The sequence below is a fragment of the Diplotaxodon limnothrissa genome, linkage group LG22 (genome assembly GCF_057381915.1).
Source record: "Diplotaxodon limnothrissa isolate DT_005_m linkage group LG22, D_limnothrissa_male_GT1.1, whole genome shotgun sequence".
Lineage (NCBI taxonomy): Eukaryota > Metazoa > Chordata > Actinopteri > Cichliformes > Cichlidae > Diplotaxodon > Diplotaxodon limnothrissa.
This window is the reverse complement of record NC_140616.1, coordinates 4,458,368-4,484,960: the sequence shown is the minus strand read 5'-3', so window position 1 is coordinate 4,484,960 and position 26,593 is coordinate 4,458,368. Positions and strand designations below refer to the sequence as shown.

The following is a 26,593-nucleotide window of genomic DNA, read 5'->3' as shown; positions in this document are numbered from 1 at the left end:
ATGTTAAGCCTGGGTAAATTTTTTTTTTTTTAAACTTATCCGAACCTACTTAATAAGCGAGCGAAGGAAAGTCCCGTTTTTCCACTATTAAAAAGCCACTTCTGGATCTAAACATGGTTTGTTTCGTCAGCCGATGATTCCAAACGCCAAAGAGTTGATTTTTAATGTCATCCAAGGTTTACAATGGCAGCAAATATTTAAAGATTTTAATGATAAATTTCTTCAAGAGCCGATCTAGTTAAAGGTCTAATAACCAGCTGAGTTTTGTCACACCGCTGCCATGTTAACTTTTAATGTCTTTTCTTGCTCAGAATACGATAGACACTCTGAACATGCAGGTGGACCAGTTTGAGAGCGAAGTGGAGTCTCTCTCAGTCCAAACGAGAAAAAAGAAAGGAGACAAGGAGGTCAGTGTGTGCTCTCATCTCTGATTCATTCATTATTTTCTTCTCTACTCGCCTCTGAGGTTCTTTTTCTCTCAGCCTTCTCCCTCGTCTGTTTACAGCTGACACAGATCACTCGGTCAGCCGGCCTTAGCCTTGCAGCCTTTCTCTCTCCTCTTTTATCTCCCTCTCTGCTACAGAGGTCAGATAGTGTGTCCTCCATTCATCTTCTGTCTCTATCCAGACAAGGGCAACTCTCCTGACTTCCTTCTTTTGGCTTTCGTTTCAAGTCCTCTTCAGGGATCTCATTTATAGAGAAACCTGTGGATGACAGTGCAGATATTGCAAAAAGCATGAAAACTTTCAGATTCCATGTTTGAGTTTATAGCTCATGCTGAAGAAAATACTTTTGTTATGTCACAAAGTGTTTGCAGCCGACTTTGTTAGCCTCGCATTTAGTTGTGAGCACGAATTTTTCGCCGTGGACGTTTCATAAATGAGACCCAGAGGAGTTTATTTTTATCTGTATCTTGTGCGGTTAGTTTAACTGGCCAAAAGCGTAGGACCGTCTCTCTCAGCAGAGATCTTCAGAGTTACTGTTGCACTGTACTGCTGCTGTAAGATTGTGGTTTTCAGACCAAAAGTTTAAGGCTTAAAATTTCTTTTGGTATAAAAATCTTCACACAGGGTCTCTCTCTCTCTCTGTTGTGCTTTGTACTTTGATTTTTAAATGTTCAAGATGCAAGAAGGATGAATTTAAAAAAAAAAAAAAAAAAACAAGCTACAAAGTGTGTGCAGAGATAAAGAGGGGTTCTGGTTAAATCTTACGTTTATAGGCCACTAAGTTGGCTCCTATTAGGACATGTTGCCACTCGCCACTTTAATAGGTCCTTACTAATACTGAGCTGGACCTTCTCTTGCCTTCAGAACTGCCCTAATTCTTCATGGCATAGATTCATATATTGATTGCGTCACACAGTTGCTGCAGATTTGTTGGCTGCAGATCCCCGATATAAATCTGCCGTTCTACCGCATCCCAGAAGGGAGCTCCATTAGATTGAGATCTAGTGATTGGAGGCCATCTGAGGACAGGGACATGTTCAGAAAATCAGTTTCAGGCTACTCTGCACAAAGAGGAAGTACTGGCAGTATAAATATTTCTTATTGTTCTCTTTGGATGAAAGAAGCTCATGACTAAAATTTTTAACATGTTTTTTATTTTATTTTTATTTTATAATTTACAGGATACCTCTGGTGATGTTTTTTCCTCTCACTGTGAGCGTGTTGTGTTCTTCCAGCTCTGTTGTTGTCCAGAAACTATTAAAAACTCGAGTCCTCCGATACACACTGCTGCATTAACATCAGACACACACACTCTTTATTTTGTTCTGCTGCCCCAAATACTTACCAGAGCACCAAATGTGTTTTAATCTACAATTGAAAACGATTTGCTGCAGACTGCTGTAGCCGGACCGAAGAATTCATACAAAACTCACAACTTTTTTTTTTTATTTATTTTTTTGGTTTTTTAGATTAACATTACAATATACATTATATTTTCAGTCTTTTAAGGCTTTATTGGGATCAAAATAGGGAAACAAAAAATAAAAGAAAACAATTTGTTTTATTAATGTTAGAGCCAAATAAACTTGTATACAGGCTTGGACCGTTTCTTAATTACACTTGTGGTCTGCATACTCCTCATGGACATGAACGTCATGGGGTAGTTTTGGATTTTCCCATTCAGAGTATTGCTCAATGCAGTAAGTGCTGTCAAACAAATCCTTCATATCTTTGAGGCTGTGTGGATTAGAGAAAACAAACTTGTGCAGCCGATTGTTTTTAAACTCATTAAAGATGTGTGCTGCACCATGATGCCACCCTGGAAAAAACAGTACAAGGATGATCTCATTAATTTCATGCTTCTAAGTACATATAAACGTCTGACTACAACTGTAGCTGTGGCACAAGAGGCCAAAGAGTTCAGGTGTATGTTGGAGGCTTGTTCATGCTCCTGACTGTTCTGGTGCAGTGTTAAAATGCACTAAGGTGAAACATTAACACGCCACACTTGGCTGCCTGCACCAGCAGCCACACCAGACATTTCCATAAGAGTCCTGACCGCCTGTTTTAACAGCTGCTGTGTTGTTATAATCACATCAGCCCAGCTTGCTCGTGCACTCTTTTCTTTTATTCCTCAGAGGTATCTGGGTGTGTTAGTTTTATCTAAACTTATCTCTGGACAAAGAAACGCAATACATGGCTGAGAGCTCCAGAATATGTATGAAGCTTTAGAAATATAAAATATTGAAGTAAGAGGTGCAGTTATGCGTGAGCTAGCTTATATGATGCATTAAGCCATAAAGTGCACATGTAGCGGCATGTTACGCTCGCACAGCCTTATAGCTGTCAAATGCTCCGGCTGCTGTATGCTTTTTTTTTTTTATTTTTTTTTAATTTTTTTTTTTTAGTCCAACAGTAAATAATTAATGTAGAGAATTGGCATGCTCAAACATGTTAAGAGATTTTCATAACACAGATATAATCAATGTTTGGACTTAAGCAAATTAAAAAGTAGATTGTGGGCCTGTGTTGCCTCCTTACATTACTTAAATTGCTGTTTTGTTTTTCTTCTTCTCGCCTATTTTTGGTTGTACAGAAGCAGGACCGGATCGAGGAGCTGAAGAAATTCATTGAGAGGCATCGGTACCACATCCGGATGCTGGAGACGATACTGAGGATGCTGGACAACGACTCTGTGCAGGTGGAAGCCATCAGGAAGATCAAGGTCAGAGGCTAGAGTGATTGGTGTTTTCTGTCCTTTTCTCAGTTTTAAACATAGAATCAGCAACTAAATGTTTGTACAAAGGCACAGTTTGTGTCCACAAGATCTTCTTCGGGTGTTACTTGCAGAAATAACTTATTCTAATTTAATTAGTGTGCCAAACTTTTCCTAAAAATTAGTTTTACGGCCTTTTTCTTTGTTTTTCCATCAACTAAATGAAATATTTATACAAAAAGTGTAAACCTTCATCAGATGAATTTATTTATATACTGCCACACACAAAATTAGTTTAAGAAATGTTGTATACGAAACTTTCTTGTAACTTTCCCTTCTATCTGCACTTTCCGCAGGATGACGTAGAGTATTATATCGACTCGTCGCAGGATCCCGACTTTGAGGAGAACGAATTCCTTTACGACGATCTGGATTTGGAGGACATTCGTAAGTAGAGAAGGAACCGGGGTTTGGTTTCTGAATTCACACTTTTTATTTGTTTACGTGTAATTGTGTGAATGCCGTGAGGCTGAAAACTCCCTCAGTTTTCAGCCGATTTTCACCATTCAGATTTTTAAACTGTTCTGCTCTTTCTGCTAATGCCAGCTATATCTTTTGGCGCTCGTAACATTTATACTTTTTGAAATATTAAGCATTTTATGCCCTTTTTTTTGGCCCCTTGAGATGAATGGGACCACATCACAAGTGTCTATGCTGATTTAGCTCCCCGCGGGTGGGCTGTGTTTTAGCTCAGTGAGATGAGCACCCGTTCTCAGAGCGGGAGGCCCGGGTTCAAATCCCACCTATGGCAACAATTTCTTCAGCTAACAGTACAACTTTTTTTTTTTCTTTAAAGTCTTTTCAACACAAATTTCAGTTTCTTCACCTCTTTTCAGAAAAGAGTTCAACAAGTTCACCTCCTTTAAGCAGAAAGTTCAGCTTTTTCACCTGTTTTCAGCACAAATTTCAGTTTCTTCTGCTCCAGTTTGGTTTAGTGAGATGAGTAGCCGCCTTGAGACCAGATGGTGCAGGTTCGAATCCTACCTATGGCTGCTGCCCCACATCTTTTCCTCTTGCACTCGCTCCACCCTTTCAAATAAAGCAGTTTTCACCAAAGAGATAAGCTTCTACGCCTCTTTTCAGCAGATAGTTCTGCTTTTTTTCAGATTCCACTACACGGCATTCACACTGCATTTTCACAGGAAATGCAACTTTTTCTAGTTGCACGTAATATCCTCCCCGTATCCCCAGCATCCTCCTCTGTCACACCAACCATGTTTTCCGTCACTACATCCATGAATCTTCTCTGTGGTCTTTCTTTTTTCCTTCTGCCTGTCTGCTCCATATTCAGCATTTTCTTCTTCCAGTCAATCCAACGTCTCTATTCTGCACATGTCCAAACTCATCCTTTTATATTCTCCTTTCTAATCCCGGTCACTTCCAATGGAAAATCTTAACATTTTTGACTATATCATATATACATCATATATTATTAAAATGGCCCAAACCACAGTTTTTTGTAAACAGCTTTAAACATTTAAACCTACCAAAGTCTTAAAGGCCTTTTGACTTTCACTGACCTCCCTCTCTGCCTCTACTTTCTCCAGCTCAGTCGCTGGTCGCCACTTCACCGCCGGGGCACTCGCACTTGGAGGACGAGATCTTCCAGCAGTCCAGCAGCACACCCACCTCCACCACCTCATCTTCACCCATCCCCCCGTCGCCTGCTACTTGCACTACAGTAAGAGAACTTTCCCCAGAGTTAGCTAAAGCTTCTGTTATGTGTGTGCTTTTGTCTGTGCTAGCTGTGCACTAATAAATAAAACACTGAGGGCTTTTTAAAGTCATTTAAAAAGGATTAAGAGTAATTTGGACCCCACTTGTTGCTCACAATCATTCAAGCTTTTCTGCATATTATTTGCATCCTTGATGTTCCCGTCCCCAGTGATATGACAATTAAAATTACTTTAAAAATCCAAATGAATAAATTAACCTGCTGCTTTTCCACCAAAAATAATCATCCAGTTTTATCTCATCACTGACTGCTGAACCTGTCACTAATGGTTCTATTGAAGTAATACTGGTAATCGAGGGAAATTAAGTCGATTGTTACACTCAAGTTGAGTCAATATCTAAAATATAAATGAAAGATAATTGCCTTTGTAGCTTTTGTAGTGCCCTGCCATCTGCTCTCATTGTTCTGTTGCGTTGCCTTTATATCATCTGTTCTTCCTATCCGCCCACACACAGTATGTAGTGAGAGCAGTTATTATAGGGCTCGTTTGTCTGAATAGAAGGCGTGGTATTGTTCCGCGCTGCTGATGAGAAGTTACACCGTGGCATTAAAGGGAATGTAAAGGATGAGGAAGGTCTTCAGTAGGCTGCTCTGACTCGGCTGTGAAGGTTTCTAGAAGTTGTTGAGTTTGTTCGACACAGACATACATGATGATAATGAGACGCAGTATAAGTTTGGATGTTTGCTTTACCTTAGAGTTTGCACTAAAAGTCAAATGTAACAAAACATCTGGGAGTCCCAAACTACAGACGGCTGTTCTACGAAGCAGAATCTGGAAGTTTTAGTGTTCCAGAGGTAGTTAATTTTATTAGCATTCACTTAAGCTACAGAGCTAATCGGTTCCAGAGCAGATCACGTGCAAGATAAAAGATCAACGCATGTATAACCACCCCCTACTGACCAATCAGTGCTCCAGAAAATTGCATCAGCATTCATTGTAGAACTTGTTGAACTTGATGCATGGAGGGTATAAAGTTTTTAAAAACCATCAAACATCAGGTTTTTTAATTTCTGAGTTGATACTGATCTCCAGTAAAAAATGTAGATTCAAATATGAAACTTTATTCCTATGTTGTTGTTGTTGTTGTTGTTGTTGTTGTTGTTGTTGTTTTTTTTGTTTTTTTTTCCCCCTCAGTGGCTGCAATTTTTATTGATCTGTAAGGCTAAACATGTATTTAAAAAAAATCCTAAAATAGGGCACCTCTTGTACTTGCTGACCTTTTGCACATAGTCTGAGCCTCAGTGTGATTTTTTTTTTTTTTTTTTTTTTTTTTTTTTTTTTTTTTTTTCTCCTCCTCAAACATTAAATCTGTACTTGCCCTGTTAAACACTGTCACGGCTGCAGCTTATAAAATACAGCTTACATTGTCTTTACCATAAACACGTCTAAGCAATGATAGAGCTGTGATACTGATAAGTCTGTTCACTTAGTCTGCCTCTTATGTTCTGCCAAAGCACTTACAATATATATATTCATACAGTGTTTTTTCTTCTTCCCATACATACACTCGCTCTACTTTGGCTGTAGCTGCTGTGTTGCTTTCAACCTGTAGTATGTGTTCACTTTGTTTTATTTTTGCGTTGTGCTTTGATTGTCTTTATAGGGTTACTCGCTCTGCAGCCAATTTTTAGAAAAATTCCACAGCTTTTTCCGTGACACACCTTTGTGTTAACATGCACACAGGAATGGGAATGTGGCAGGATGCACATTGCAGATAGTGGGTTGATTCTGATGTACCAACATGTACACAGACTAATGTTAATGTAAGTGCACGCTTCTTAAATTGAGGTTTACTTTGCATGTTTCTGCACACAGTGCAAAAATCTGAAATGAAAGATGATCTCAATTTTCCCATACACATAAGCAGCATAAGAATTAAGCAAGACTGAGAAGAAAAAATGTGCTTGTATAAAGTTGTTGATGGTAAATGCAAATTAAATATAAAGTGCATTAATTACTTAACTGCAATGGACAGCTATGGATACTTTAACCAGAAGAATTAAAACATGAGACCCAAAAAGCTCTGCAAAGCTTAAATCTGCTACTGCCTGCTTCCCACCCCCCCACCCCCTTCTTTTCTTCTTTTTTCACTTCACACACACATTTGCATTGGCGCATATGAGGATGACAACCATGGTGTTTGTCTCTGTGGCCCTAATGCCATGTGTGGTTTTTTTTTTTTTTTTTTGTTTGTTTGTTTTTTTTCAGGAGAACTCAGAAGATGATAAGAAGAGGGGACGTTCGACGGACAGTGAAGTTAGTCAGGTTAGTGTGAAGATGCCGAAACCTCTCCCAGTAAAGCAGGAGTGCCGAAAGCTCCAGGAACATCATTACCTTCTGAGATTATCATAAAGTGCTGCAGTTATCAGTTAATTTTCGTTAAGTAAATAGTCAGACGAGTGTGAACGTCATAGACTGCATGTAAAGCCTATGTAAGTGCATGCCTTAAACCAAAGTCCATCTGGACTCTGGTCTAACAACTCTGGAGTCATCTTGGAACCAGTCTGATCCTAAACAAACTAGGAAAGAGCCAGAACCTCAAACCACAGTATCCAGAGCACCAACACTGCTCAACACACCACAAACAAAAAGTGTAAAATTTCTACATCTTTACTAAAACACAAGAGTAGAGAGGTTTGCTACAACATAGCTGAAACTGTCATAAACATCTATGGTCATGCACCGGGGCAACAACATTAATTAGTATGTACTAATATGTTGCCTGTTTTTACTACTTAAATTTTAAGCCAACCACCTTCTTTGCTACTGCAAAGATTTCTATTCAGGATTCTTTGAGTCTCCTCACATGACGTGTCTGCTTAAACCTGCAATCTCTCCAATGTCCTGTAGGGGGCGATCCCTCTGGTTGCAAAAAGACATCTAGTTCTACATGTTAAAAAAAGCCTTCATGGCAATGGCAAAAACACTTAGGTTGAGACTTGACAACAGGATTCTTCATAATGGCTACACCTTTTAAATACAGCCATTGGTGACAGCTATATATAAATGTTGCACAGTCTCTTTGTTATCTCCTTCATCGATGACTAGCAGGGGAACCAAAGCACTATCCTTTTCCTGTTTTAAGTCCACAAATGAGCCTGAAATTTTCATGGAGATTTTTCCCTGAAATCCCCAAACAGCATACTTATCTCATCTGCCTTAAAATATATTGTTGTGTGGGTCAGTCCCTCATGTTCAATCGAATCTTTGACTTTGGTTTATGATTTGTCCTCAGTGATAAATGAGCAGTGTTCATTGTACTGTAATTAAACAATGATGTGTTATTGGGCAAAAAACAATTGTTGTCCATCAGATAATGGAGCAACAAGAGCAGTGCTTTGAAAAGTCATTGATTAAGACATCAGGTTAATTTTTAATTAATTCATGTATTTTTTTATATTTTTCAGTCGCCTGTGAAGAATGGAAATCCCTCCTCTTCGTTATCCTCTTCTTCCTCCTCCTCTGCTTCTTCTTCCGTCTCGGGACTGACCTCATCTTCAATGATCTCTATGGCGACCATCGCTGGGGGAGGAAGCAGTAGCTCTGGGGGCAACAGTCATCACAGCAACTCAGCAGGTCATCTCACCAACACTTCCGCTGGCAGCTACAGCAACGCCACCCAGCAGCCGCCGCACCCGTCAGCGCAGCAGCAACAGGCCAAAAACTCCGTTAGCTCCTCTTCCTCCTCCTCAGCTCCTATCTCCAACTCCAGCACCTCCACCAACAGCCACCCTGCCTCACTGGCCGCCTCTCCACCCAATGCCAGCACACAGGAGCTCCGTGCTTCAAATTCGCAGCCGCAGGCTCCATCAGGGTCCACGCCAACCTCCAACAGCCTGGGCCTTAGCCTGGGCCTCTCTTTGGGGAAAGGCATTTCGGGCGCCGTCACCACCAGCCCCATGTCCGGAGGCCTCGGCCTGTCGGGGATGCCGGCATCCCTGACGAGCACCATGGCAGGCCTTCTGTCCAGTAACACCCCTGCACCCTACGCTCAGGCGGTCGGCTCCAGCTTACCAGGCTCTTTGGGTGGAGTCAGCACAGCAACGACCAACAGTGCTGTAGGCTCCATCGGCAGCGGGAACATGACAGTCGGCGGGCCGACATCCTCGACAGGTCTGCTGGGTGCAGCGCCGGGCGTGGTTGGCTCTGGGATTCTGGGTTTGGGCTCTAGTCAGTCAGGGGTGCAGGGCTCATCCTTGGTGTCACCGAGCTCGGTGGGAGGTTTAGCCCCAGGTAGCGGAGTAGGAGTCATCGGGAGCAACGGAGGCAGCTCGGGATCAGCAGGGAGTGGAGTAGTAGGAGGAAATTCGCTCCCTGTCCGACCACCGAGCCGACAGAAGCAGAACGGTAGCACTAGTGAGTATCTAATGTCTGCGTTTTTCCAGCACCTGTAGAAATAAAGTTTCAGAGAGAAATTACACCTGAGGATGATTTCTAAGTGTATTTATGTATTTATGTTTTTATTACAGGTTACAGTGCTGTGGTAGCAGACAACACAGCAGACTCCGCCCTCAACAGTGCCAGCCAATCGCAAAGCAGCCAACCCTCATCTTTGACCTCTACAGCCAATCAGCCGTAAGTAGCCAAAGCAGCTGGTTAGAGGACATGATTGTTTTTATAGAAGCATTTTAATGAAATTGACTGTCACCACTACCCTCTCCTTTTTGTTAGACTTTATTTCTTATTTGTCTGATTAAAAATACGCGTACAAAGCATCCTTAGAGCCGCTCAGATTCCATAGCTAAAATGACTGCATTAAAGTCTTCCTATATGCACTTCTAATTAAAAGCCTTTTAACCTTCGGCCTGCACAGGAGTATTTGTCAAAGGGGATTTTATTGCGAAACTTCTGCTGCTTGTGGAAAACAAGACTTTCTGTAACTTCTTTAGATTTGTGCTCCTTTTTGACTGTGACCCCAGCCTAAACAAATCCATGTTTCCTATTTCCAGTAAGGACACTGGTCCCAGTCTACTGGGCTCTATGAGTTTGTCATCCAACTCTCCATCCCCGGCCTCTTACAGCGAGGCCAAAACGGTGAGCGGCAGCAACCTGTTGAATGGGCCAATGTCCTACTCACAGCAGTCCTCCGACAGCATCAAGGTGAGACACATTTGAACATACGAAGGTGAACAGCTATGTTTTTAATCGTTTTGGGGGGATATGGGAGTTTGGGATTTGAGTGTTGTTTGCTAAGAGAGCAACTTAATCTCCCAAATCTCCACAGACTATTAATTTGCATGCAGACACAATAAGAATGGCCTTTGCTTTAATTAATTCGTTCTGCCAACAGTTAAATCCAAAGGGGAGATGATTACAGTCTCATTACTGCTGTTTGTTGATTAACAGAGCTGTTTAAAGCAAATTTCAGCAAACACTGAGAGAACAGTGCCAAAAATCAATAAATGTCGACACGGAGGAACCAAATACCTGCCAAGTTAGGTTGGTACAGTAATGTTTTAAAGAGGTATGAATATACACCGATCACACACATAATGACCCCTGACAGGTGAAGTGAATGACTCTGATTATCCCTTCATCATGGCACCTGTTAGTGAGTGGGGATATCAGGGACCAAGGGAACACTATGTGCTCAGAGTTGATGTATTAAAAGCAGGAAAATTGGGTAAAAGTACAGATTTGAGCATCAGAACTGGACCACAGAGCAACAGGAGGCCTGGTATGATGAAATGGCTTTCTTTTAAATCTTGTGATTGCTGCGTGTTTGTGCCGTGCTTACCTGGGGACCATCTGGCATCAGGATGTACTATTTGAAAGAAGGCAAGCCAGCAGAGGCAGTATGATGCTCTGAGAAATGTTCTGCTGAGAAACTTTGGTTCCTGCCATCCATGTGGATGTTACTTTGACATTTACCACCTAACTAAGCATTTCTGTAGGCCATGCACACCCTTTCATGGAAACTGTATTCCCTGATGGCTATGGCATCTTCAGCAGGGTAATGCATCCACCCACAAAGCAAAAAATGGTTCAGGAATGATTTGAAGAGCAGAACAATAAGTTTGAGGTCTTGATTTGGTCTCCAAATTCCCCAGATCTCAATCCAGTTGCACAAGTGTGAGATGTGCTGGATAAACAAGTCTGATGCATGGATCCCTGACCTAGCAAATCACAGGACTTGGAGGAACTGGTGCTAACATTTTGGTGCAGATACCACAGCACACTCAGGGGTGGGGTTGAGTCTGTGCTTTGACGGATCAGTGCAGCAGAAGGGGGGCAAACAGAATATTAGAGGTGGTCATAATGTTGTGCCAGATCATTGTAAGTTCAAAAGTGATCTCCAATTATACAGTGTTTCCATGGGGATATAAAAAAAAAAGAGTAAGATCATTTGATTCTTGATGAATGAAATGTTAAAGCTGCAAAATCTGAATTACTGAAAACTTGCAAAAACAACAGTTTTTGCTGGAGAATTTGCAGCCCTGTGAATTTCATACAAACTTCCTGTTGTATAAAATTTCAAGGCGGTGTAAATCTGTAACAGAGCTTATAGAGTCTTTACATAAAAGTGAAGTTGAACCATGGCGACAATATTTAATATTTATTAGTATCAGGAGAAAAGTCTGTGGGATCATTTTAGCTGGTAGGTATTCGAGACTCAGTGTGAAGTGAATATTTTACCAAAATTGAAATGTTTAATTTGCCCAGTGTGAATTTCTTCCATTTCGTATCTTTGCATACGCACAATTGAGCTCGAGTTAGCCTGTGACTAAACGTACTAATTTCTTTGGCTTTAAGTTCAACTTTATTTTTATGGAATATGTTAGACTAACTCAGTGTTTCTCCAACTGATTTTGGATGATCTGAGAAAATATGGAGAGTAAAGTAGGACTTTTGTAGGGGATGTACAGAAACAAGAGGTTTTTTGATACTAGAGTGCTGACCTCCTTCACTAAAACTCATCTTCGATCTTTTTATATTCTTCATGATTTGGCACTCCATAAACAGTCTGAATGGCTGCACTACAGACCAATCTAAAGTATCTTTGAACCCCCTGGATGTGCCTGCAGACACGAGTACACACAACTTTAGGTCCACCACATAAAACCTGACCACAGTCAACACACCAAACGAGAACAATAATTTCTCTATGGATGTGGTTTTAGTCGATTTTGTTTCTTGTAGTAACAAAAATCTCTGATCTAAGAGTTAAAGTAAATCACATTATTGCAGTATGATATTGAAGGACACTCTCCAAGCTATCCACGTACTTGCGAACATATAGTGCATTATTTTTGTTGTTGTTTCGTCATGTCATCTTGAAATCACTCCTCAAGCTGCCTGACGCTACGTCACATGCATCTTAGGAAGGGAGGGCACAGGAGCAGAGAAACCAAACAGCCCGAAAACTGAAGTCAAAGTGATTTCCATGACAACATTATCAGTGGTGCGGGAACTCGAGTTCCTGTGTTCAAGCAGGTATGATAACTCTGTGCACACATCCTGGAGAATCTTTTTTCCCAAGTGTCTCCTTGTCTGTCCTCATCAGCCCCAAGAGCCTCTGAGCAGCCTCAAGTCCATGGCCGAGCGAGCAGCAATGAGCTCAGGGATCGAGGGAGATGTGACCTCCCTGCACCTCACCTCAGGTAAGACACACACACACACCTTGATAAAAAGAGATGGAGGGTTACCATAGAGCAGAAATAGAAAAGCTGTGTTTTAATGGAACAAAATGTCATCTCACCTCCCACTCTCAGCCGCCTCTGAACAAAAACTGCTGATGATATTATCATCCCTGACTCAACTCCACTTTTCTTTCTCTCCATTTCCAAAACCCGAATCCCTCTCATCGTCACTTCCCCTCACTCTTTCCTATTCAGAAATATTCCCCAGCAGCACTACGGCCCCTTCAGGCCCCCCATCAGGACCTCAGCCCTCGCTGTCAGAAGTCAGCATCCCCCCATCGTTGGGGGTGTGTCCGCTGGGCCCGGTTCCCCTGTCCAAAGACCAGGGCTACCAACAGGTCATGCAGGAGCAGGCGTGGACGCATATGCCACACCCATCCGACTCCGAGAGAATCAGGTGCAGTGAAATTTTTACCACCCACCTTTTCTGCAGTCAGAAAAAGCATCGTTATACACAACACACTACAGGCAGCTTCACAAACAAACAACTGTTTAAATTCAGAGGAGGCCAGGGTCAAGTCAGCTGTAAAATAAATAAATAAAAATAAAGCCCATTTCTTTACCTGAATCTAAGAAGACTCAGTAGTTCACTGCGGTACAACAGTGAGTGTCTACAGTCATCTGTAAAACATGGTGGAGACTCTGTCATGCAGAACTAAGTCGTACATACAGAAAGTCAGATTTGCATCCTCTATGCAATATAACCTGGAAGGTTACTCACTGATAATGTCTTAGTTCTGCAGCATGTCAGTGATCCCAAACACATCCCAGTGCAGTATATTCAGTTCACTGTGTTGAATAAAGGTGGTCATACCAAACATTGACTTTCAGGCTCATTAGTGCTGCACTTTTCTTCCCTCATATACTGTTTTCCACTCATAGCATAGAATGAAATGACCCTTTGTTATTGTACATGCACAACAAAACTGTGGAAATTCATGTTTGTGCACTTTCCAAACATAAATCACTGTATCTATTCCATATTTACCCATTTACAAGTGACTTAACTTTTGACCAGCACTATACACTACAGTTGTTAAAAGATCTCCTCACAGTGACTCTATCAAAACATCTACGGATCAGATTGGACAAAAGCGCCTCAGCTCTTTGTGTAAACAATAGTAAAAAATATTTAAAAGAGCAAAATTCAGTCAACTGAAGTCAGTGGGAGAAACTGCAGCACAGGGAATAAAAACCCCACTGCTTTATTCGATTTGTGTGTAGTACAGTCTGATACTGGAGTGCTCAGTAATGTAGCCCACCTGTACACACACAGTCATAATTGCAGAAGTGATTATACTGGTACAGTATCTACAATGCAGTCAGCCCACACAGATACAATTGACATTTAAATCAAACACTCAAACCCTCTTGTCCCACAGTACCTGTTGTGCTTTACAGATGAGAGCGCACACACACACACACGCAGAGCGTGGATTTTGTCTTGTTGTGATTAAAACATGACTCTGTAATAAAAGCGTGACAGACGTGTTTGTTCCACCTGTTTCTTAAAGTATAATTTACCTTCAGCTTACACGCACACACTTGTTTCTCCTACACGCACAGAGCTCATTTCCTCCACGTTTGATTTGAAGTGCTCACATTAGTCAGACACTCGCACACTTTCTGTTCTGCTCCGTTTGTGGGACTCTGTTATTTTAGGCGCGCCCTCGGTGCACACAGCTTCATGGAAACAGACAAACTGGGTTTGTCATCATTCTAAAAATACTCGGAAAAGTGCATTTAGGTAGAGAGAGTGACCCACTGCTGAATTTTCCTACTTTCTGTGAATCCATCAGGGAAGGAAAATCTTTATCTAGATCATTGTGTACGTACGACCCACATGTTCCTCAACATGTGACATCTCGGTCTTCAGATCACATGTTGGTAAAATGAGTCTGCCGTGAGAATAACTCTGATTCTCACAATTAAACACATTATAAATGTTAGGCTTTGATTTTTCTTACATTTCGACCAGTTTGTAGTTTCTGATGTCACGGTGTCAGTGGTTCTGATTGCCCATCTTGACTTGGTGTTTACAAATGGGAATCTCAACCTGTTGCTTTACTTTATTTTTGCACTTGTAGTGTTTGCATTTCTTTATATTTATTTTTTAAAAAGCCTTAAAACAGAGCTTCTTCACTTTTAACTGTGCAGAGACGATGGGTGAAGTCTGTCGATGAGGGTTGTTTAGGTTATGGAAGAAATCCTAATTGGTTATTTTGTTCTGCTTATTTTCAGCCCCATATTTTTATTCTCAAGCTCTACTAGAGTAGCTTAACGTGATTCACGGCTCAACAAAAATCCATCTGAGCTTTCGTAGAGCCCATCAGTTCATCTGCTTTTAAGGCCACCCTCTCTTTAAGCCACCTGTCTTCTGATTGGCTGCCCCTGACAAATGGAAGGTTTTAAAGGGAGGTGCTTCAGTACTTTCACCTTTTTCTGACAGCACATAAGTTTTAATTGTGGATTTTCTTAAACATCTAATATAGTTGAGATGAAAAACTGATTTTTAGGTAAAGATGTTTAAAAAAATGAGATCAAGACAAATTTTTTTTCATCTTTTCTGTTTCTCCCCCCTTCTATACTGAAGATAAGACTTTAGGAATGCAGCGTGTTATCTAAAAAGTTATGCTAAATTCTTGCCATTTTCTTCATTTATAAACCATTAACTCCCCTCTCTGTCTGTATTACAGGCAGTACCTGATGAGAAACCCCTGCCCCACCCTGCCTTTCCACCACCAGGTGCCACCGCCCCACTCAGACACTGTAGAGTTTTACCAGAGGCTTTCCACAGAGACCCTCTTCTTCATCTTTTACTACCTGGAGGTAAGCGGTGTTGGTCCGTTTCTGCTTAAATGTTGTTTACAGCAAACTCTTTCTGTGAGACTGTTTTAGGTTATAATTGGATCTGCTGAATCGGAATTTGGAGGATGAAGATGATTAGTTTAAATGAAAGAAGGGCCTGTTAGGGAGTCCAGGGTCAAGACTAAATTGATTACACTAAAGTCAGATTTAATTTAGGCTCATGAGGTATTTATGAATCATATTACAAGTAAAATTGAGGATTTCTTTCTCCTCAGAGCCAAAACGTGCTCCTAATTTAGTCTCATTTCTCAGCACTCGTCTTCTCCTCTCTCCCTCTCTGCAGGGCACTAAGGCCCAGTATCTGGCAGCCAAAGCCCTGAAGAAGCAGTCGTGGAGGTTCCACACAAAGTACATGATGTGGTTTCAGAGGCACGAAGAACCCAAGACCATCACTGATGAGTTTGAGCAGGTGAGAATCACATCTGTGTGTTCAGCCGCAGAGTTTAAAAATGTTAACGATATGGATGTTTCTGCAAACATTTAGTCGTGCGTTGACCGCCTTCCTCTTTGTCTTCAAACTTAGTGTTTTCTTTGCTTGTTTTAGGGAACATACATTTACTTTGACTATGAGAAATGGGGCCAGCGGAAGAAGGAGGGCTTCACGTTTGAGTACCGGTACCTCGAAGACCGAGACCTCCAGTGACGTGCAGAGAGAAGCGACAGGACTGACAGCTGAGAAAGTGAGAGATGGACGCATGGAGAAGGTTGATCCACCTGCTGACATTCCTGGATTTGACCTCAGCTCGCTGGGAAAAGGAGACGTGCGGGCCGGAGGGGGGCGGGCGGGTTTCGTCCCTCCTCCTGACCCTCCAAATCCCGCCTTACCATCCTCACACCGGCAGTGATAACCCCTCCCACTCCTATCATCTCCTCCTTTCTTCTTTCTATCTCTTCATCAGCAGGCCTTTTTTTTTTTTTTTTTTTTTTAAAAATAAAAAATATTTCCTGGCTTAGACAAATCACACAAACACACACACAAAATAATCACGCGTATAATGTTCTACTATCCCCTGCCCTCGACTCTGAGTTATCCTGTTAATTTGGCTTTAAAACTGTTGCTTCTGTTAGCCCCGCCCTTTAAAGGCCAAAGATTATTGGTCAGTTATATTCTCAGCGCAGGCTCTGTCTACTTTAAACAGACCAATGAAAACCTGGAGATGTGAACTCCATCAGTGAGGTAACACTTCTCAGACTTGCATCAGCTGAGAGAAATGAATTTTAAAATCAAGTGAGAAGCAAACGAGGACGCGTCAAAGAGGATGAGCAGCCAGCTCTTTTCTGCTTCATGAACTTGACAGCTGCTAATGTGACGCTTCGCATAACCTGAGACATAATGATGCTGAGCTTCTGCCTTGTTTTCCACTGGTTTATAATCCAGATTAATTTGGATTTGGAGTAGTGGAATAAAATGATAGCAGAGCTTCATATCCGTGGACACATCATTTTCGTGCCCGTTAATACGTCAGTCTTTCTGCTTCAGTACAAATTAGGTGGAGAACTTGAACAGCCACATTGAATCTACAGTGAAATGCAGTTGGTGGCCAGATTATTAGGTACAGCTGTGCACTTAAATCGCTCTTCTGTAAAGTCGACCTTCATGATCAGTGTGGTTGTCTCCGTTATTGAGGTGTTAACAGTGAAGTATTGGTTAGAGGTGGTGCTAACCAGGCTCACCTGCACCCTTATATATGTAAAAGTAAAGCTCATCTCCACAACAACAAGAGCTGATTGGGGTCTTGTTGGAGTAACAGGAAGTCATTCACAATGAATGAATCTGTTTAAAAGAGGGAAAAAAAAATAAAAAAAAATACAAAATTTAGTTTAAAGTAAAAGTAAGCAGAACTAATGAAAACCTAATCATGAAATTTAAAATTATTTGCTGTTCTGCATTTTCGGATCTATTTTTCTAACTCGTTATATCATCAGACGCCGAAGGAGCTGAAATAGAGCAGCGGATATCAGATGCTGTAGGTGAGGCTATTAATGAATGAATTCATCCGCCTCAACAAGCGAGTAGAAGCTGATATTTAGGCCTAGCATCTCTTCCCCCAGTGTGGCGGTTATCATTGGAATCACAGGTGTCAAGTTCCTGAGGTGCAAAAGTGTTGGATTTCTGTGTAAAACAGCTGATTAATGAGGTCACCTGCCCTGCTGCTGTGACGATGAGGCGTCCTTTTACAGCTCTGTGAAGCCGGAGCTCAGCAGTTAGCTTCTCTCTTCTGGTCTGTTTGGGAAAACAAGCAACCAGCAGCCGAACGGGTAAACACTGGTCGTAGGTGGCACCGCAGGCCTCGCTCGCACTCCAGAGGTCCCGTTTCTTGTTATTGTTGTTGTCGGTGTTTGTTTACTTGTGAGGTGGTTCATGCTTTTTGTCCGCTGGTCTAAAAATATCCCGCCCTGCCTACTCCCGTCTATCCGCAGAGGAGGAGTGTGACAACGCAGCCGGCGAGGTGTTGGTAGTAACTGTCTTTTACCTGGTGGGCAGCGTTATGTCATAGTTTCACAAAAATGGCTTCAAACTGGGAGAAGCTTGGACAACTCAAGTTGTAATTAAATCTTCTCCTTTCCCAGTTTTCTCGTCATGCACAGTTTAAATTTTTCTGCGTTCACTCAAACGCAGCGGAGGTGCACGGGGATCCTCTCACGACTACAATAATGGCACTTATGAATACCTGCTGAAAGCTCAGTCCACAATGTTCCTCTATAGAGTTTTTGTTTGTTTTGTTTGTGCACAGATCAGATTGTGTCCACCTTCGCTGCGCTGGCTTGTCGGCAGAAATTTTCCCATCCGGCTGCCAGACAAATATACGATCAGCTGCTCATGTCAGTGTCTGCACGCAGCAGAAAGATGCTAACCAGGTGCTTCTGATAGCTTTCAACAAGCTAAGCTACAACTTTATTTAGGTTTGAAGCTTTATGCCTGAAAATACGCCAAAATGTTTTCATCCCAAGACGTCAGATACTGGCGTTTTGTCTTCAGCAGTACAGACAGAGGGTCGTTTTTGCATCTCTGACCAGAGCAACAGTGGACACAAAGATCAGAGAGGCCATGAAGCTCCGTTTGGGAGCTTTGTGTCCTGCTCTGTCTTGTTTATGACAGATTACTGTTGCTGCACCCAAGGGGGGCTCAAGCACACTTTTAGTAACATGTGAGAACGCTAGAGTCCCCCGCGTTCTGATCAGACCTTGGCCGGTCTTTAATCTGCCAGCCCCTTAGTGCAAAATCTGTGTGCTGCATTGGTGATCTATCAGCGCAGCTCCCTCACATAAATCAAGCCAAATATTTTCAGGACTGCGTGTGGGCCACTTCCTGTTTTGTGCCACATGTGAGAACTGACAAGTGTTAGAAAACAAAAAGCTCCTGACCTGCTCTGTTTGTGAAATCAGCCTCTGTGACATCAGCAGCTTTGACAAAATTTCTCTTTGACGGCGTCTGTATGAGACCGGGCTCATGCTACACCCGACACTCGGAGCGCCTCACACCCTGGACGTCTAAAACTGAGCAGCAGGTTAAAGCCAGGGGACGTGATCCTCTTAACACAGAGCAGCTCCAGCAGTTATCATGGTGGGTGTTGGATGCTGCCGGCAGCTGGATGGACAGTTTGTTCGTCTCCCACCAGCCTCTTCTTTCCTTCCCTTTTTCCTTCCTCCCTCCCTCGTCCTCCTCCTCCTCTCTGTGCTCGAGCACAAACAGAGCAACACCAGCACTGCTGCCCACATCTCCTCTGTCCTCCAGCTCTCTGCTCCATGTTTACACACTGAAGGGTTCGACTGAGCCGACTGGGCCCACACCAAACACAAACACACTCGTTCTCACACTGCCCGAGCTTCTTCCACAGCTGCCAGCAAAACTCAACAGCAGCTCATTTTTTTTCTTGTTTTTCTTGTTTTTGACACAAAACACTTGAGTTTCTGTCTCTTCCTCTCTCTCTCTTAGCCGCCGCCTCCTCTCCTCTTCATGCCAGGTAGATATTTCCTTTATTTCTCAGGAAGTATTTGATAGACCATTTTATGAGGAAATGTATCCGCCAGCAGCTCCCATTGCCACAGCACAACTACAGTATATCTTCCCCTCCAGGACAGACTCTCACCGCAGGTTTAATTTCCATCCTTTCTTCTCTTTACACCACAGCGGCCCTTTTCATTTCACTCTTCTTTCTTTTTTTTTTTGTTTTGTTGTTTTTTGTTGTTTTTAATAAAAATATCCTCCAATGTTTGGAGCAGCACCTGGAAGAGAGACTATCTTTATATTTTGTATCAAGTTTGTGATAGGTTGTGCTTTTTCTTTGTTTGTTTTTTTGTTTTGTTTTTTTTGTTCCAGAAATGGGGGAGATCATTTTAAAAGCCAGAGGAGAACGGGGACTGTTCTTTTTAAAGATCAGCGACTTCTCAAAGGAGTGTTTTTATAACCTGACACACAACTCTACACTTATTCACTTGACTGACAGTCGTGCTTTTAACTTTTTTGGGGGGGTTTACTTTTTTTTCTGACAAGCGGGAGGGATGAGAGGTCAATCCGAGAGCTGAAATGTGAATCTCTCTCTGCCCCTTGGCAAAGAAGTGTTGTATAGACTTCTCATCCTTCAAACTTCCTTATTTTTTTTCCTTCAGTTGTTGTCATCAGACAGCATGGAATAATGACACTTGCAAAGTGGCGCTGAAAAAGTAAATGACATAACCATGAATAAAGGATTGTAAAATATTAATAAAATAATTACTTTTCAGAAATCTGCACTTGTGTTTTGGTTTTTCTGGGAGTTTGGGAACATCTGAAGCTTCAAACATGATTGATGACGGGGGTGATTAGAGCTCATGTGAATATACAGGGTGGGCCATTTATATGGATACACTGTAATAACATGGGAATGGTTGGTGATATTAAAGTCCTGTGTGACCATGGTGGCCATTTAGAAGTCGGCCATCTTGGATACAACTTTTGTTTTTTCAATAGGAAGAGGGCCATGTGACACATCAAACTTATTGGTAATGTCACAAGAAAAATAATGGTGTGCTTGGTTTCAACGTAGCTTTCATTGGGTTGAGACCAGGAGACTGACCTGATAACTGTCTCGGCTTACTTTGGTAGTATGATTTGGGTCTTTGGACTGCAGTGAAAATGGACAATGAGTCTGCTCATATCTGAGTCAGAAGCAGCAGGATGGATTATACTATCAGTGGTCACATCATCAGTAAACACTAGTGGCTCTGTTCCACTGACAGCCACTCATCCCTATGTCATATTACCTGTCAAACATGGAGGTAATGTGCGTGCTTTGAATCATGAGCCGTTTCTTTTCTCCTCCACACTGTTCTCTTCATTCATTTTGGTTTCATCTGTCCAAAGATTTTAGTTTTGGTTTTTTTTCCAGGCAGTCTCTTTAAGCAAATCTAATCTGGTCGTCTTCCTGGCTGTAACCAGTGGTTTGCATTTGGATGAAAACCCAGTTTCAAATCATGAAAACATCTCTTGATTGTAGACCCAGATGTCCCTAAACCTGTTCTTGTCTTGGTTTGATGCTGTGAACTTGTTTCTCTGAACCATGCAGGTAATCACAATTCACACCTCGGCTTCACACTTCGGCTCATGTGGTTAGGTAGAGGATCACCAAGGGGTCCTTTGTCCATCTTTGGGGGGAAACTCCTACTGGGTTTAAATCTGGGACTCCCCACCATTTGACCTTAGAACTGAAGAAGCTTCTCAGATGAGAAGTGAAACGTCTTCAAACAACTTAATCAAGTCCAGACGCTTTTCTTTCCAAGCTCCTTAGACTACGATGACCTGGATGACTGAGAACCTTCACAGACACATGCAAGTAATTCTGTCCTCATGCACGCTAGTCGTCTTTTATGTTTCCATTTTGGTTTTGTTTTTGGCCTCCTCTGCTTCCATCAGCATCTGTTTGAACCTCATATTGACATCCTGTGAGCAGCTACCAAATCTGAACAACAGCAATCAACTCCATGGTTGTCACTCCAGCTGTGATCTTGTTACTTCTGGGACCTGACAGGTGATAAACGGCAGTGCATTACATCATCTGCCAGGACCTTTCATGGCAGGCTTATGTGATAAGAGCATCACGCTTTACCATTTCTGATTGTGACTGTATAATGTGGTGCCGTATGGAATCAAAAAGCTGCATGTGCTGCTTGTTCTCTGCATTTGTTTCAAGGATAATGTTAGAATCCTTTATTCATATGTTCTTTGTTGCTCATGGTTCTGTTTCTGCACCCAGAGGTCTTCTGTCTGCACGGGGAAAAAGCTCTTTACTTTTTCATTTACATTCATGTACAGTTAGAAGCTTTTTCCATTTTGTGCAACACTTTTACTCATAAATGGCATTTCTCTACATTTATGGATGGTTGCATGTGGATTATTGTTCTGTTCTTTTACTTTGTTCCCTTTGTTAAATGGATGTAGGTACTGCTTATTTCATAGATAAAAAATGTATCTACTATATACTGTATCAAGTATTTATAATCACTTCCACTCAGACCTGCTGCGGCATTAAAATCTCTGGATGCTGTATGTTAAAGACTGTTTTACACTCGGATTTCTTTTTAGCATTAAGTCAGTTCATTTTTCTTGAAGTACTGAGTGTAGAATATCAAACCGGCCCACACGAACATCACATGACTCCACCGCTTTCAGCTTCACCTGGACGTCAGGTGAAAACGTTAACTGTTTATTGTCATACTTTGTTTTAGGACTAATGTGGGAGAGAACTTCTGTACAAAGGCAGTAATCACAGATAACATAAAGAATAAAAAATGTGAATCATATTTACAGAGATTTAAATAAGAGCACTCAGGTATTTGCACTGTTTAGGCATTTTGCCTGTTGTAAGAGCCGTCCTTGATTTGCCCCTGACTTCAGCGCCCCGAGTCCCCTGACAGACGGCGGCAGCTTAAACAGCCGGTGTCCCGGGTGTGTGCAGCCCCTCGAGATGCTGCGTGCCCTTTTGAGACAGCAGGTGGTGTAGGGGTCCTTCAGAGAGGGAAGGGGGGCGGCCAATCATTTTCAGGGCGATGTTAATGACCCTTTGTAGTGCCTTCTTGTGTGCCATGACGAGCTTGAGGCCCACACAAAGATGCACTCCATGCACACACAGTCAGCAGATGCTTCTATATTTCTATTTAAAATCTGTTTATCTCCGCTCTTCTCTTTTTTTTTTGCTGTTTTTCTATGTATGTTATTGAGCTACGTTGTTTTGTTTTTCATCTTTTAGCAGCAATTTGTCAACTCTCCAACAGGTGACAGATTAAAGGAAAAAAACAGTGTAATATATGCTGGTAATGCACTGAGCTACCATGTGCTGCCAGGTCTTTAATCTATCAAATTTGTGGACATCAACATTAATCCAAATGATCTTCTTTCTTTCAGTGTTTTGATGAAGATGACTGAGCTGACTGTCATTGGTTAAACTCGACTGCAGGGTTCAGATCTGGTGGATCTGAAGGTGATTACACTGATTCACATCATGTTTACGCACAAACCTTTTAGTGAACTGATTTTTTTTTTTAAATATTGCTCAGAATATTGATCAGAAATAAATACATTGTGCTTATCATCTCATGTGAACTCTGTGAGTTCATGGAGTTTAAAAAGTGGCAGGCAATAAAACAATAAAGGTTTTTGCCGATACTGTGTGTTGCTGAGTTTTGACCTCTTGAAGTTGTGTTAGGAAGGCTGACTGTGTTTCTACAACTCTGTTTACTGACATTTTCCCCACAGATCCAAATGCAGATGTCACTGAAGTCTCTGTTCCTCTCCAGACTTGAGCCAGCTGAGCAGTCTGACTGAGCACAGACCATCTGTGTTCAGACATTAAGCCCTCCTCCTCAAAGTCATTAAGATCTCAGCGTTTTTTCCTACAAGCATGATCAGATTATTACCGTTGAATCGTATCCTGCTGCTCAGCTGTCCACAAGCAACTGTGTTTATTGTTTTCGTGCTCTTCTGTTCTGGTTGTTTTTCCTTTAATTTCTCTGGATATTCAACAGAATAACAGGTATAAAAATCCAAAAGCCAACCACACACGCTCACATGGAACAGGGTTCATGCAGAGAGTGCAGACCATAAAACCTGGAGTACATCCAGCCATCATCCTTCCACAGAATCATCTGCACTTAAAGCAGCCTCATCATTATCATCACCCACCACTTTGATAAGAAACTGACTCATCCCGAGCGTTTGTGATGGAGACTTTTTACATCGTGCACCAGCTGCAGCCATGACCGCTCATGCTAGCAACAGCTCATTTCTACAAAATATAAAACCGAACTTCATGAACTAGACACTCGGAGTTTAACAGGAGCTCAGCTATGTCCTCACATCTTTGGGTTAATTTTATTTTACTGATGCTTAAACATGTTCTTATTATAAAGTGTGAAACGCTGTGGATTTGTCAGATGGCATCTACACCTCACCAGTGTGCACAAAGGACCCTTTGGTGACACTCTGTGACACAGTGACGCCAGCAAATAATGGTCCTGCAGATCAAAGAGAGTCATAGAGGTTGGAGGGATGGAGGCAACATGAGTCACAGGATTATCAACCAGGAGACTGTCCCTGATGTCCCATTTGGACCTTTGGGTTCTTCACTTGCTGAGTTGATTGATTCACTTTCTTCTTTAACTTGGTTAGCTTTAGGTAAAAAATTGTGTTTTGGATTTAATGGCACCATTTTCCAACAATAACGCTGTGCATTGTAATGGGTAATGTAACCCTGGGACAACTGTAATGGGTTTATACGTGATGAATAGCTCACTATTCCCATAACCCCGTGCTCCAAAAGACGCCTTAGGCTTGACTGCCAGTATACCAGCGGCAGTGACACATCTTTGATATCCTGGGAATAGGAAGGGTCTGGATTCAGATAACAGTCGAACTGTGGCTGTGGCTTAACTATTTTCTGTACTGAGCTGAACTGTTGATCATATTCATATTTTTCCATGAGCATCGGACTCAAACGTGCCTCTTATCCCCCAAAACCTCACAGTATGCAGTTCGATATTGAAAGTATGCAGAAAAACATTTCAGAGATCAAAAATCTGTGACAGTCACTGCTGTGGACACACTTCATAGTTTTTAACAGCCAGTTTCATTTTGTTCTTCTTCACAGCTGGTTAATGGACACACAGCAGTAGCCCATACACTGGTTGCTTGCGACACTGCCCCCTTGTGACAATATGTAAACAATGCTCTCCAAAGCTGTCCATAAGCCAGGACCGCTTCAGTCATGTTTCTGCCTCCAGTCAAATAGAGATCATCTAGATTGGCCACACCCTGGCAAAGTCTGGACATGCAGGAAAAATGTACATTTCCTGACTGGAGTGTCCTTGTGATCGCTTTGATCATTAGCAGATTGAAACAGTCACCAACATTTGCACATTTTGTACCCCATATCATATCCCTGCTATTTCCCCTGGCAACTGGCAGCAACCTCCCAACCACTTGCCACCTGATCAAGGAATACACAATTTTCCCTAGAAATTGGCTGTAACTGGGAGCTCGCTTAGCAGTCTCTAGGGTTGCATGAGTGGAAGTTAGCAATCAATTTCCAAGCAACTGTCCGCAGGCTTCAACAACTGCTTCTAACCAATCAGGGAATTCACATTTTTCTCTAGAATCCACTGGTTATCTGTTCGTCACCAACCAGTCTCTACCTGGGTGACTGGGTGACCACTAGTCATTGGGTGGTGGAAACCAGTGGGTCCCCAAACTCTACTTTGAGAACCAACTCTGAAGCATTTAAATTGTTATTATAAATACGCCTAATTCTCTACTTAATGAGCACAAGCTGCCCTGTGTCCTCTGACTGGTGGACTGATGCTGACATCCATGATGTTTACAAAAAACAAAAACAAGTACACATTTAAACAGTTTGAGTGCCGAACATTATGAAGTGTGACTAGTTTAAATTCATTTCCATGTGAGGACAGTAACAATAGATGTCTGTTGGCCTGATCTATTATCAGTGGAAATACATGGAACTGGTTTAGACTGGGCAAAGTAATGAAGCATTTGATCCCACGCTGAGCACAATGTTCAAAGGGAAAACCCAAATGCAGACAAAAACCAGGTCGGACTTCAAAGGGCACTTTAGTCACTAAAGTGCATTAGGCGCTGCACATTGATGACAGGAAAAATCTAAAAAGGGCAAACAGGACAAATACAAGCAGGAAGCCAACAAAAGAGGAGCAGGAACTGGAGGGAGAAATGATGACCAGCACAGACACTCATTAAATACACATCAGGGAGGGAACGATAATAAGGAACAAGCAAACTCAGTCAGGAGGAGAGCAAAGGGGAAAGAGGAGAATAAGTACAAACATAAACAACAATTATAAACCGTCCGTCAAAATAAAACAGGAAGTGATTGACAATGATATTATAAAATGCTGAAAACGTTAACTCATAAAGACAGTGAGATAAAGTCATTTAAGAGCCAGATAGAAAACAAGAAAAAAACAGCAAAGATTAAATTTAATATCATTCAATTTTACCCCACAAAATTATCCTGTTACTTTGCTAAACTGCTGGGTGATTAAAATATCTAATTCTTTTCTTCAACATTTAACTGTTAAACGTTTAAACACATCCTAACACACCCCGATGCCTCAAGAACCTTTACTGCACATTCAAATCTGTCATTTCTGAGGCTCAAACAAGTTAGACATATAACTGAAAAGGCCCAACGACGTGACATCCTGGTGTTTGAGAAGTCAAGACAATAACACCAAACATTCTCATTTCCAAATGTGACTCAGGATCTTTGCTGCATTTTCTTCCCCATCTAAAGCTTCTCTCCCCTTTTTTAAATATGTGTCCAAAAATGTATAAAGCTGTCGTTTTCATCAAATTCATTAATTAATTCAATTCAGTTTTATTTGTACAGGCAGACCCTACACAACACAGGTACGCAGAGTGTTCCTAAAGTGCACCTCAGCAGTAAGTTGGTTCCACCCACACATACACCCACCCACACCCATTGCCTCCATCCTGTCCGTCACCTCTGGGCAACCGCTGCCCCACTTATTTACACTCTCTGTGCTTTCATGTGCCTGAGCGATGTTTGTTTACTCCTCACACGGTGCAAACCGCAGCACGACATATGGAGATGTGAC

General features: G+C 41.9%; 1 protein-coding gene across 1 annotated transcript in view; it reads left to right on the top strand.

Moving 5' to 3' along the window:
- LOC146609223 (CCR4-NOT transcription complex subunit 3-like) overlaps nt 1-16,365 on the top strand; it is a 40,635-nt gene extending 24,270 nt beyond the window's left edge. Inside the window, exons 7-19 of the mRNA XM_085346348.1 lie at nt 312-407; nt 3,043-3,171; nt 3,519-3,609; nt 4,770-4,903; nt 7,167-7,223; nt 8,366-9,314; nt 9,428-9,533; nt 9,908-10,058; nt 12,463-12,559; nt 12,794-12,995; nt 15,295-15,427; nt 15,750-15,875; nt 16,011-16,365. Of these exons, the coding sequence (XP_085202474.1) occupies nt 312-407; nt 3,043-3,171; nt 3,519-3,609; nt 4,770-4,903; nt 7,167-7,223; nt 8,366-9,314; nt 9,428-9,533; nt 9,908-10,058; nt 12,463-12,559; nt 12,794-12,995; nt 15,295-15,427; nt 15,750-15,875; nt 16,011-16,109 (2,370 nt within the window). The 3' untranslated portion in view covers nt 16,110-16,365. The remainder of the gene's footprint in view (nt 1-311; nt 408-3,042; nt 3,172-3,518; nt 3,610-4,769; nt 4,904-7,166; nt 7,224-8,365; nt 9,315-9,427; nt 9,534-9,907; nt 10,059-12,462; nt 12,560-12,793; nt 12,996-15,294; nt 15,428-15,749; nt 15,876-16,010) is intronic.
- The last annotated feature ends 10,228 nt before the right edge of the window (nt 16,366-26,593 follow it).